General features: G+C 39.0%; 1 protein-coding gene across 1 annotated transcript in view; it reads left to right on the forward strand.

Annotated features, from left to right (window-relative positions):
- The window catches only part of LOC139691595 (sodium- and chloride-dependent glycine transporter 1-like), a 290,983-nt gene that overhangs the window by 48,136 nt on the left and 228,996 nt on the right, over nucleotides 1–13,851 (forward strand). Inside the window, exon 2 of the mRNA XM_071589491.1 lies at nucleotides 6,534–6,750. Within this exon, the coding sequence (XP_071445592.1) occupies nucleotides 6,534–6,750 (217 nt within the window). The remainder of the gene's footprint in view (nucleotides 1–6,533; nucleotides 6,751–13,851) is intronic.

Raw genomic sequence — 13,851 nt, forward strand, 5'->3', positions numbered from 1 at the left:
GAACTCGGATATGCCCGATATCTGACAGTGTGCTTTACACAGTTGAGCTATCAAGGCGTCCCTATTTCTATATTAATTAATTTATTATTAATTATTTATTTATTAATTAATTTTTTAAATGTTTTCGCTATGCAAACATCTCAATTTAAAAAAAATCTTTTGGCCATTAATAATTTTATTTTTCATTTCTTTTGATTTTCATAACGTTTTTCATTACTAACTCCATTGAATCAACAATTGTACATCCAGTACAAAAAAAATTCCTTTTTTTAAAGTCGATTCTCATATTTTCTTTACATAATATGATTAATGGATTATTGCAGTAAAATGACTTCTATGGTTACAATAAAAACAGCAAATTTTGCGTGAGAAGCAGGTAGAAGATTTTTATGATCCATGGCAACTCTTTTCCATTCAATCGGGACAGAAAATAACCAACCCTAGAACGGTAACTCTATTATATCACCCTATTCTGAAAACTTGGGGTGAAAAAACACCCTAATTTAAAAAAATTCGTATCTCACACCCATTATGACTCTGAGAATCCTATGTGAGATAATTTTTTAATGTAAAATCATGTGACAAGAAGAGTTTTTTTTAAGTTTATAGAATTAGAGAAAATGAGTAAAAAGGGCAAGAAACGTGAAAAATCAGCAAAGTAACTTTTTTCATAAATTTACGATATCTTAATTAATTTTCAATCGAGTCGGGTGAATCTAACGGAATTATAAATAAAGGATGCTATGCTTTAAGTCGATATCCGTTATTGTTTTTCAGTTCTGAAAAAAGGTATACATTTCAAGAAATCAAAGTGCGCAAATTGTAAGAAATAGAAAAAAAAACTAATTTTTGAAAATGGGTATTGTTAGTAAGAATTTCGTTCAAATTGGAAAAAATCGGCTTTATTAGAAAGGAAAGAGCACATGCACCATCAATGTAGAAAGAAATACTTATATCATCATTGCGAAAGGTACCTACATAGCGATTTCTTATGTCTTATTCTTGCTGAGAGCAAGTTTGACAGAGAACGCCCCTGTGCTCTGGACATACGCATGCCATACAACGAGAGCATTTTCTCCATATTTTCGGTCAATGGTTCAAGGGCAATGAACACACCTACCCTGACTCGTTGTTCATGATGTGGGTCTTCAGATTGGTCCTTCATCCAATATTAGTTGAATAAAAAATAAAGTTTTCACCACTTTGCTCCGATCCCGTGCCATCCTCATCTTCTGTAAAATTCCCTTCATCACTTTGTGTATCTTCATGTGCAGCAGGATCTTCATCTTGTGTGCTTAACTGGATCACAGCATCCGATGATCTCAAGTTATAGCGCCTTGCCATATTTTGGATCTTTGAAACTATTCCATTGCACCGAAATGTAGTATTTATCGATATAAGTCTAATATTTCTAATATGTTACTTTGAATAAATACTTCGATTTATTATTTTTGCATTTCATATTCATTTTAATTGAGTTACTCTTGAGATTTTGAGGCATAGTGACATACTTTAAGACCGATTTCTCATCAAGCAGCTTCACAGACGAATTTAAAAGTAAAGGTTTTTTGCATCACACTATTTTTATATGTACTCGCCATGGTTTGCAAAAGAAATATTCCAGAATTTGGAAAGTTCACGTTAATTTTAGAAATACCATAGATTTAACTGCTGCTAAATCCGGTGGAGTCAATACTTAGGTGTCCCTAACCTTGTCAAGGGGAGTCTCTTAGAGAAGTAATGCTGTTTATGAACTTCTTCGTTCACATGCAAATGTTGTAAGTGACAGAGATGAATCAACAACTTTCATTCACTGACAAATGTCATTGTTTCTATCATCTTAGGCGCTCAACAAAACGATGAGAGTATGCTTTTTCTCTATTGTATATATTGAAAATGCAGCTGCCATGCTTACACTTATTTATTATTAGGTAATCTACCGGTTAAGGTAGGTTTTTGGATGGACACAGCTACCAAAAAAATAAAACTTTGTTACTCCTAGCAAAACACAAAATCCAGCGTCCTACTCTACATCAGGTCCCTCTTCATCTATCAGTACTTTCGTCCTCCCTTCATCCCGTCCAACATCCCTAACCTGTTCCTTCCCTTTCCTTTTTTGCCCAACATTCTCCCCTCTATTACATCCCATTGCCCATCAACACCCCCTTCAGCCACTTTTCCTGCCTGCATAGGATTTCTCCCAACAAATCCCTCTCTTCACCCACCATGCCAAGTTCTTCCTCATTTGTTTTCTTCTCTTTCCATTTCACCTTCTCCATTCTTCTCCAAACCCACATTTCAAAAGCCTCCAGTCTACGTCTATCCTCCTGCTTCAACGACCACGTTTCCGCGCCGTACATAGCTACGCTCCATATCAAAGTTTTTACGAGTCTTTTCTTAACATCCTTACTCAACGTCCCTATCATCAACTCCCTCCTCCTTGTGAAAGCCTCTTTGCCTAGCGCAATTCTTCTCCTTACGTCCCTACTACTTTGACCGTGTTGGTCCAAAACACTGCCGAGATACGTAAACTGTTCTACCTGCTCTAGTTTATGCCCTCCTATTTTAATGTTAAGCTTAGCCTTTTTCTTTCTAGAAAATCGCATTACCTTTGTTTTTATTTTGCATTTATTAATATTGAATCTCATTGCATATCTATTGCATTGAATTTCCAATTCACTCAGCAATGGTCAAAACCCCTTGGCTGACTGACTAAACTAAAGCACGGTCATCAGCAAACCTAACTGATTTGACGAATTCCCCGGACCACTTTCATTCCAACCTCCAGTTCTTCCCATGCCTCTTTGATCATTTCCTCTGCATACAGGTTGAACAGCAACGGTGATAATGGGCAACCCTGCCTTACACCCCTTCCTAACACTGCCCAACCGGACTCCCCGTTCCCCACTCGCACCTGAGCAGTATGCGACATGTACAGGTTGCGGATTAGCCTCCTTTCCCTCCAATCTATTCCTATTTTCTGCAGAATACTCATTAGTTTTTCCCAATTCACTCTATCAAACGCTTTTTCGAAATCTACGAAACAGGCAAATACTTCCTGGTTGTGTTCTTTATTCCTCTCGATTAATAATCTCATTACTGCAATGGCATCACGCGTACCTCTCCCTAAACCCAAACTGATCATCCCGTGAGTAATCATTTCCCCTACTCTCTATTCTTTTGTTTATGATCCTGAGAACAAATTTAGCTGCTTGGGATATCACATGCTTACACTATTGTTTTGAAAATTAAGTGTCATGTAAATATAAAATGAACGTACCTACAGTCCTGAAGCAATGAAAATCGTATAGCTGAGACCGTAAACTTGATTGGCACAAGGTTGAAAAGGGGGGGGGGGGAATAAAACAAAGTTACAAGTAAGAGGGGTGGGATAGAGAATACACAGTAGGTCACTTGGGTGTGTGTATGAATCAGTGACCCGTGTATACCTGAATCAATTACCAAAAGGGCAAAATAAATAATAAAAATGAAAACAAACTTACTGCCTCTCGATTACTAGAGTGTGTTAAGGAATAAGAGCACTTCTATAAATCACATCCACACCCACACTCAGGGTTTGCAAGGATTTCTCCAATGACATTGACCCGCCAATCACACAGATGAAAGCCAAATTCCGCGAAACAGAACATATTTACCTAAACATGCAACCACTTAATCACTCCGGTGTGTTAGACCTTTGTGAAATGTTTTTAGACACACACACTCTGGGTTAACAAGGATCCCTCCTATGTCAACCCCTGCCTTACTCCTCTTGCTAGCACTGCCCACCCGGACTCTCCATCCGCCACTGTGAGGTCATTTGTCTGTGACATGCACAGGTTGCGCGTGAGTCTACAATCCCACCCATCTATTCCTATTTTCTGCAACACATTCACAAACTCCATCCAACTTCCCCTCCACCGATTACCATCATGAAATCTACAAAAGAGACGCACACCATCCTGAAAGTACGAGCATTCTATCTCCCTTTGTGTAAGTGACCCCATTACTGCTACGTGCATCATGATTTCCTCTTCCCTTCCTGAACCCAATCGTCCTTCATTTTGAGCGAGTCAATCACGTTTCACGATTGAATTCTCTGACGGGTCATGACATAAGTGAACCAAAAAATTAATAATGATCGATTATCGATCAAAGTTCTTTACATTTATCGATCAAGATCGATTTGAACAGCCCGCTAACCATGAATGAGAAAATCAGCAGCTTAAGACTTTTTGCTACGACTTGAAATGCGACCGGACAATTCGATATCATTCCCGTTCGATATGTCATTCACACCAATCGTGATTCTACGAATACGAACTGATATATTGATTTAGGACACGTCCATCAGGCACGGCCTGAAAATTTTTTTTTAAAAGATACACAATCTATCGGAATATATCTACGATGCATGTCAGTAATGACCTTCCAGATGACTGACAGAAGACATGAAATTATTCATGAACGACAAAGATTATATGTTCGTCTGTTTGGTGTGACCCGATTGACCACTTTTGATGACCCGTTGGTACTATTATATTACTTACAACTGACCAATTACTGGGTCGAAGATTGAAGAATGTGTGGCCAGGCGTGAAATGATGACAAACAATAAATTCTGTAAAGAATGAATAACTGATCGTGGCACTATTCCACTTGATAAAATTTTTATTTTACGAGCGTGTTTCGATACATTACATCATCATCAGGCGATGATGTAATCACCAAATGATGTTGTAATTAATTACATCGAAACCCGGTCGTAAAATAAAAGTTTTATCAAGTGGAAAAGTGCTTCGATCAGTTATTCATTATGTTCGACTTCTATACTACATCATGTCTGAAGCTACTCAAATTCCGTAAACTCCATTATTCCTACATCTTTCATTTGATAGAGCGCACTCAGGACTAGGAATTAATCGAAATGATATACGAGGTGAAGTTCAACTCGTAACAATAATAATAATTATTATTATAATTTGGCCTGTTTGATTATAATCGGGCAATTTATTGTGTCATTTTTTTGGGTTACCTTATTTTTAAAACCGAAATACATTTTCGTCAATTTTTTGACAAAATACAAAATATGAATTACATGCCCTTCCTTTCCGTGGTCCTCCCCGTTCCCACTTTATCTTTTAGTTGATAAATTTATCCAGTGTTTTCCTTAATCGGTTCCTCGTGTAGATATTTCCCATTTTGTTGGACATTATGCAAATATCCAAGGATAGCTTCCAGTCGGAGTCTTTCCTCGGCATAAATTGGGCAATAAAGGACTCTCTCTGTGTATTGCCGATGTCTCCTCCATTATGCATTCACACGTCCCCTCCTCTTTTTTCTCTAATTTCTTGAGGTATGATCTAAACTCCCCGTGTCCTGTTAAAATTTGCGTAATTCCTTTGTAAGTTTCAAAGTTGATCTTCATTCTTTCCTTCACGCTAGGTAATCGAAATGATATATATATATATATATATATATATATATATATATATATATATATATATTTTTAATTTGAGCTACATTCAAGCAGTTTTTAGTCGGTTCCATAGTCGATGTTCTCAATTAGATTCCGAATTCGTCTCTGGTAGACACTGAATGCATGGTCGTTTTCTTTCTGGGATGTATCTTCTATTTTTGATAACTGGCAATCGGCACAAGTCGGAGTGTTATCTTAATGTGCGAAGTCCTTAGAACTATGGTCTCCAGAGCAGTGTTGACATACAGAGGTAGAATTACAAACTTTGGAAATATGACCAAACTTTTGTCATTTGCAACATTGTGTGTGCTTAATATAATCACTGATCCTATGTGAGTTGTAGCCGGTATATATTTGTTTAAGGTTTTTCAGAATTTTCCTAGAAATGTGAGCAAATTCTATGACAAAGTTTGTTCTATCACTTTCTCGTTTTCCAAGCTTAAAAAGTGTTTTCACATGGTCAGTCTCGGTGAGGTCATTTTGTTTTTTGATGCACTTGACCAGTTCTTCATCTATAACAGTTGTTTTGACGACCATTACACACATCCTCGGTTTGTTCTTTTCCTCTTTCTGTATTTTTAGTTTGTTTTCCATAATGGAAGGGTACTCTTGTAACATTTTTTTCCAGGTCAGGATTCTCAAATTCAAGCCTTATTCCTTTATATTTAATCCTACTTATTTTCGTGATTTTTATTCCTGAAATACTGGAGTCTATTAACTTAATGACCTCCTTCTTAGTGTCCTCACTGGTTTCTAAGGCTATGTTGTCTTCGGATGGGTAGATCATAACTGCTGTGTGGTGATTTTTCCCTCCTTATAGTGTTACTTAATTGTTTTTCTCTCTTTTCTGGGTGGCTACAATGCTGGAAAATGACTGGGTTACTACTGATTTAGATGGGCAAATTCTAATCCCTCTCAAATCGAAATGATATTCAAGTAACTAGGTAATTGATCGAAATGATATGCATTTGAAATCTCGATGAGACCTCCTCAATAGAAATTATCATTGTGTCCTTCACCGATACTTAAGGACCTCGTCCTGTCTCCCTCGCAGAGTGAAGACAAGTTCTCAGTGGCCAACTCGCAGCTGCCGCTGACCCCGGCCGGAGACGAGGATGAGGAGGCGAGATCCATCGCCTCGGTGATGACCACGGAGCCTGAGCGGGGAAACTGGACCGGAAGGTTCGACTTCCTCCTTTCCTTGCTGGGATACAGCGTCGGACTGGGCAACGTCTGGCGATTCCCGTATCTCTGCTACAACAACGGCGGTGGTGAGTATCCCTTGAGGGTTTTACAAATTTCATTTATTTTACATTCCCACGTTCGAAACAGGGAAAGGGAATAATTTGGAGCACACCAGAAAAGTGAATTCTAACCGTCTACATTTTGAAGAAGGCGGTTTTAATTAATTTCTTCGGAATCGTAAGTATATATCTGAATTATGCTGCTTTTAAACTGTATGAATGAAATTTTATTGAATATATGGACCAAATTCTATTACCGAGCGTTTTATTGTACAAGAAAACGGATGATTCTTGGCTTATTTTACACGAATAGTCCACTTTTAAAGGAATAGTTTCTCGATACAGTTACTATCTACAAAGATGTAGGGGCCTACTTTTAAGAAGAGAGTTCTTTCTGAAGAAAATCTTTCGAATTCCACTGACAAAGACGCACGGTGCGAAAAATCGTTTGAATTCCAAGGGTGAGTGTACTTTTTTATTTGTTATATATATATATATATACACACACATATGTATATATATATATTGATCGGCAGTGGGATGTTGATGACTGTAATAGAGGGGAGAATGTTGGGCAAACACGGAAAGGGCAGGAACAGGATAGGGGGGAGAAAGGAAGTACACAGAGATGAAGAGTGACTTGATGTAGACTAGGTTGCTGGATTGTGCTCTGTTAGGACTCACATAATATTATTTTGGAAGTTGTGGACATCCAAAATCCTACCTTAACCGGTAGATTACCTTATATATATATATATATATATATATATATATATATATATATATATATATATATATATATATATATATTTATTTATATTTATATTTATAAAACTACATCTTGATTTTTTATATGCGTGCACCAAATGCATTCTTTATTCAACTACTGTACAATGAGATCGTGGTGGTGCAGTGGATAGAGTGCTGGGTCAGTTTTTCCTAAAATCCTAACTCAACGACCTCGTCACCAACTGTCTCTTGATTGTGAAATCCTCTTTGCCCAGCGCAATTATTCTTCGTAAATCCCACACTACTTGAACCATCCTGGTCTTAAACACTTCCTGGGTTCTACCTCCTTAAGGATTTTCCCTACGATTTCGAAGTTTAGCTGAGTCTTTTTCCTTATCGAAAATCCCATTACCTTTTTTTGTTTACGTGTGCATTGATGCACGACCCAGATTTCGTAACAAAGATTTCAAAAACGCTCTGCAATGACTGTGAACCCTGACTGACTGGCTAAATTAAGCTGGATCACCCTGGAATAACCTTAATATCAGGGTTATTTGAAAAGTTCTCGGATTGGAATAGAATTAAACGATTTAACTCAGTGTAACTTTTTCATTTTTCAATATAGTCTTCCCCTTACCCCAATGCACTTGATCCAGAGATGTTCCGATGGCTTGATTCTATTCCGAAAATTAGATATTTTTCATTTCTGCAAAATACTTGTCTACTTTGGCTGTTAGTGCTTTGTGTGACGAGGATCTCTGTCCACCGAGGAAAATTTTGAATTTGGAGAAGAGATGGAAATCTGATGGAGCCCAATCGGGCGAAAGAGGCGGATGCGGCAATAATTCGTATTTTAACTGACGTATTTTTGCCATGACAACGACACTTGTGTGTGGGCAAAGCATTGTTTTGATGAAAGATGACTTTCTTCCTTGCCAAACATGGCCTTTTTTTCGTGTATCTTAAGCTGTAGTTGGTCCAGGAGTTTATCGTAGTATTTTCCAGTAATTTTTTGACCAGTGTGAAGATAATCTATTAGCAGAATCCCTTCTGTATTCCAGAAAACCGAAACCACCACCTTTTCGGTCGACCGTATTGACTTTGCTTTCTTCGGTGGTGGCGAATCAATATATTTGCACTGCTTTGAATGCTGTTTTGTCTCTCTGGGGTATAGTATTGGACCCTTCGTTTATCTATGGTCACATAGCAGCGGCACACATCTAGCAGATAATTTTCTCGTATCAAATTCCACGGTTAAAATTTGATATGCCCATTCAGAATACATTCCTACATCTTTAGCGATTTCTTGAACTTTCAGACTCCGATCCTCCTGGTCCATTTCATGCATTTTTGCTTTAATATCCGGGGTAGTGGCACATTATGGCCAACCACTACGCAGTTAATCATCTAAGCTGTCCCGAACAAACTTGAACTCATTTGCTTTCTTGGCAACAGTTAAATGTGAAGTTAGCAGAGTCCCCCGGATCCCCGGAGTGCTTTGAAAGGCAGCATGGGTTTCCTTTGCTTTCATACCTTTTTTAATAAAATATTAAATCTCTGCCCGAATCTCAATTTTTTTCCATCCTTACAAATAACTGCACGGGAACAACAACAGAGGGGCTTCCGCATCACGGAACCCTTCCCAGAGCACTGACGTGTTACGTGTTCACTTCATAAAGGTTCATCTATTACTATGCGGGAAACTCGTTGCGCTAGTGCTGACATCTGGTGGTGATTCCGGCAAACTTTCAAAATACCCTATTAAGAATGAAAACTTGAAGGGAAAGCAAAAAAAAATAAGATGCAACTCTCACTGTTGTTCTGTTATTGTGCACTACCAAAGGGGTAGAATATTTAAATATTTGTTAGTTCATATAGGTCTATTTTCCAACTTTGGACATAGGTGTATAGAAGTTAGAGACGTGAACTATTGACCGCTGGATACTGGTTCGATTTCAATGTTGCACCTCTGGGGTAACCGCAGCTTCACCTAAGAATGAGTGATCTTTGTGGGTACCAGATCTTCTTGGAAAACTAAAGTTAGCGCAGGGAATAAGGAAATGACCTCCCTCATTGCCTTGTTATGCTGTGAGTGAATTTCCCTCGTTATTATAGGAATTAGAACTAATTCAGCTCTAACATCACATATCAAACAGACCTTTAGGGTTGATGACTGGTTATTAATAGTAATCGATTTATTTGAAGTGATCGAAATATGATGGATTTTTAAATGAGATAAGGCTGGCAATCTTGCAAGAAAACGACCCCGTAGCGCATGTCAACAGAAAAGCCAATCAGCAGCATCGTTTCTTCAGGAATTTATAATTCTTCAGGATTTTATTAATTTTACAAGTAAATTACATTACTTCGCGGAATGTTCAAGGATGCATGAGGACTCCTTCCCTATGAATTACATACATCTACATCTACATAGTACCACACAAGCTGGCACAAGGGTGTGTGGCGGGGGATGTTAGGTCACCAGCCTTAATTAAGCGTAAAACCGAAGGCAAAACGCACAAATTCATGCAAATATTCACACACAAAATCGTTTATATATATTCATGCAAAAACCTTACCCACGTGCAGATAGATATACTAACACACACATGCACCTACAAATATACCTTATACCTACGCAACGTTTAATTTTGTCCTGACTTGTGACTTAAATGTCTTTAATATTTCTATAGTGACCTAGGTTTCTTACTATTATGATTTCTGATTGTTCGGGGAAATAACGAGTATTACTACCTATCTGTACTGGTATCTATCTCCCTTATTTTATCTTTGTGGTATGACCTATCTAAATAGTGTCCATAATAATTCCTTTTGTGTCATTGGTAAACTCGTTTGTTCTGAACCTTTCTAAAAGTCTTAAATCTCGCTTGTCATCTCCGCACTTCAAGCGGCTCCCAGCCTAAATCCCCTTTTACGTCTGTCACCCTTGTGTTCTTATTATGACAATTTTCAACGAAGCTGGCGGATTTTCTCGGAACTTCATCTATTTTCGCCAAACTTATTCCCTAGAATCACAAATACTTGCGGCATATTACAAATGAGGCCTAACTAGAATGAAATAACACCTCTCTTTTACTTTCTCATTACATTTCCCCACATAAGTCAATAAATGAAAACATTTTTGAAGAAATTTACATCAAGAAACGAGTTTGTTTTCATAACATCACCCTCACCCCCTGGTAGACACGCTTCTTCTTCGTATATTCGTATTTCCCGCTCCTTTGCCAACACCCCTTTCCACTCCCCTCTCCCCCTCTGACCTCCCATCCCACATATCTATCCCTTCGCGTGTGTCACGAGATAGTGAGAGGGGAGAGGTCAGTGCGGATTGGCTCTCGCCCCCCTGACTGCCACCGTCTTCCCCCCCCAACCCACTCCTTCTCCGTTCCCAACTTCTCTTACCCCAACTCTTTTTTTCTACCCCACGACGAGAAAGGCGTGCCACCTGTGGCACGCGCCGGTTTCGGGGGATGGAGGAAGGGGTGGGTCGGGGTTTCTCATTTTTTTTTGGTAAGGGAGGGTATGAGTTTTGTCCGGATGGGGCACAAATCGGGAGTGAGAGCGTCGTTGGCACAGTCCCCGGTAGTTGAGGTGGGGTCCGCTTGCCAGCAGATCGTCTCGTCGCCACGGAAGGGGTTAAGGCCACCACACACGCCAGCCTGCTTGCCGCCGGGCTGTCTGAGGGACACTTCCGTGAGGGTCGGAGAAAGCGACCAACGACGTCATAAATGTGTGCGAACGAAATGAAGGAAATCATCCTATCATTTTCTCCGACCCAAAAACACCCTTAATGCATTCTCAGAAAATGCTTGCTCCTTGAAAAGATTATCTTCATCCTTAATTCTGCCGTGGACTAGAATGTTAGAAACTAGAATGTAAAGATGCCATCCAGTCAGAATAAATAACAAAAAACGCTATTGGTCAATTCATAATTTCATAAAGAAAAGAATGACAGGATTGTAAAAAAATCTCACGAAAAAATTTGTTTCTCATAAGTTCCAAAAAAAACCGTAATAAATACAAAATATACTAAACAAATAATGACAAAAATTTTGTTAAGTAATGTACTTGTAAATATTTAATGTAAGGTTTTGGTGGCTTCAATCTAAACAGATTTATATTTCTAAGCGTGGCCTGATACAACACATCATAGCACCGCACGCTGCAATAAACCCATCATCAATTCGCTATACTTCGATCATCCTTTCATTCCGTCCAAATTTTCCTTATCTTATTCTTACCCGTTCCTCGTTTGCCAAACATCCTCCCCTGAAATCACAGTATTCAACACTCCATTGCTAATCAAAACGCTCCGCACCCGTCTTTCCTGTATTATTTTAAATTTCTCCCAACAAACCCCTCTCCTTCCTAACCATACCTAGGACTTCTTTGTGTGTTTCACTTTCTGTCCACTTCACTTTCTCCAAACTTCTCCATACCCACTCTTCGAAAACCTCCAATCTACGTCTATCCTTCTGCTTCAATGACCACGTTTCCGCGCCGTGTATAGCTACGCTCCATATTAAAGTTTTAACGAGCCTTTTCTTAACATCCTTACTCAACGTCCCCGTCATCATTTTCTCCTTCTGTCCTCCTGGTGAAAGTTTCTTCGTCTAATGCAATTTTCCTCCTTATGTCTCTTCTACTTCTTTCGTTCTCTTTTACCATCATCTTTAAGAAGGCTTCCGAGATACCTAAACTTCCGCCAGCTAAACTTTATGAGCACCTATTTTAGTATTTAACTTAATTTTGTCTTCCATTATCGAAAACCTAATGACTTTGGTTTCTTTTGCATTTGTTCTTATCCCAATCACACAGATTTTATAGAACTCTTATAAATATTGTGACTCTAGGACTACAGGTTTAATAAAGTTTGATCATCCTGGAAAAACACTGATGAGTATACTCTATACCGTTTCAGGCTTCTCTTCGTGTAAATATTTAATATCCATGCCAAAAAGACTTTGTACTTTTCCACAGATTTTTATTTTTAGGTACATCGCGTTTCACCGACTTGCGGCACCATCAGGTACAAAATTTCTCGCACTGTTTGTTATGAAAACTTGTACCTGATGGCGGTGTCAGTCGGCGAAAGGGGGTATACCATTATAATAAAAATCTGTAGAAAAGTACAAAGTCTTTTTAATATGGACATTGATGAGATATAAAACTTGAATTGAATTGAAAAAGAAATGCTAGTCTTAGTAATGACACAATAAAAAAAGCTTTTGGCTGGAGGTACAGACATACGAGTAATTAGTGTTAGGTATTTGGAGAACCCAATTAGGTCCTGCTGGTGTATTGTCAAAGCAATCACCATAAGGGTGGGATATGCAACCCTTCGTAATTGAGATTGACTTAATCTCCGGTTTTGGCTGCGGTAGTTCGCTGGATACTGACATACAGATCGGAGGGCCTGGTTTCGACTCCTGATCAAGCCTCTTTGGACACTTTCATCTCCAAGCTGCACTGATTTTTCGGGTGACACATCTCCCTGGAAAACCCAAGCAGGCACAAGGAAAGGAACTGGGATCATTATTACCCTGTTTTGAAGTGAATGCAAAAGGTCGCCATGGCGATTAGTACTATGTCAGCTGTATCCTCGCCTATCAAACCTAACTTTGATTTGTTAACTTTAACTTTTACATCCTACTTTAACGTGAGCAACTTCAACACAACCTATTATACGTGTACATTCTCCCTAATTATCACGTGATCGGAATTTATGTCTTCAGAAAGATTTCCAACTGGATACCATCCATATTTTCGAAAACAGGACTTCTGAGATTACATCGATAAATTACCCCGGAAGCCACCGTAAGGGCGTGTGGCTGGAGGCGATAGGTCACCATATAGTAGGTGCATATATATTTGTGTTTGCTTGCTCACATACTTGTTTTTTTTCTTTCCCACGTTTTTTCCTTTTTGAATCTATGTTTTTTGCAGAATACACGGTTCATTATGAAAGCAGTGCGCATAATTTTTATTGTGACTAGACAATCCATGGCAGCGCAGTACAACCGGTTGGGAAATGTGGTGGGGGTCTGCCCACCCTACGCAGCCGTCACCAGTTTACTTTAAGCTTTATGAGAGGAAAGACGTGCCTCCGTGTGAAGTGTGTTTTTCGACGTTATAATACGGCGCGATGAAGCGCCCAGTCACACGCCACATGCCCCCAGCCACACGTCCTTCATTGTTACCAACTTCCTGCCCCGGTGATCCCCCAGTCCCCTTACAGTCCCGCCTCAGCTCCGTGCGACTTTTTTTGTTTTCCCGTCTGAAGAGAGAGTTGAAAGGAAAGCATTGGGAGACCGTGGAAAACATCCAAAAGCATGTTAATACGTTCCTGAGAGATATTCCCGTTGAGAAGTTTCAGGG

Source organism: Hetaerina americana, unplaced genomic scaffold (genome assembly GCF_022747635.1).
Source record: "Hetaerina americana unplaced genomic scaffold, ioHetAmer1.1.p SCAF_38, whole genome shotgun sequence".
NCBI classification, from domain to species: Eukaryota; Metazoa; Arthropoda; class Insecta; order Odonata; family Calopterygidae; genus Hetaerina; species Hetaerina americana.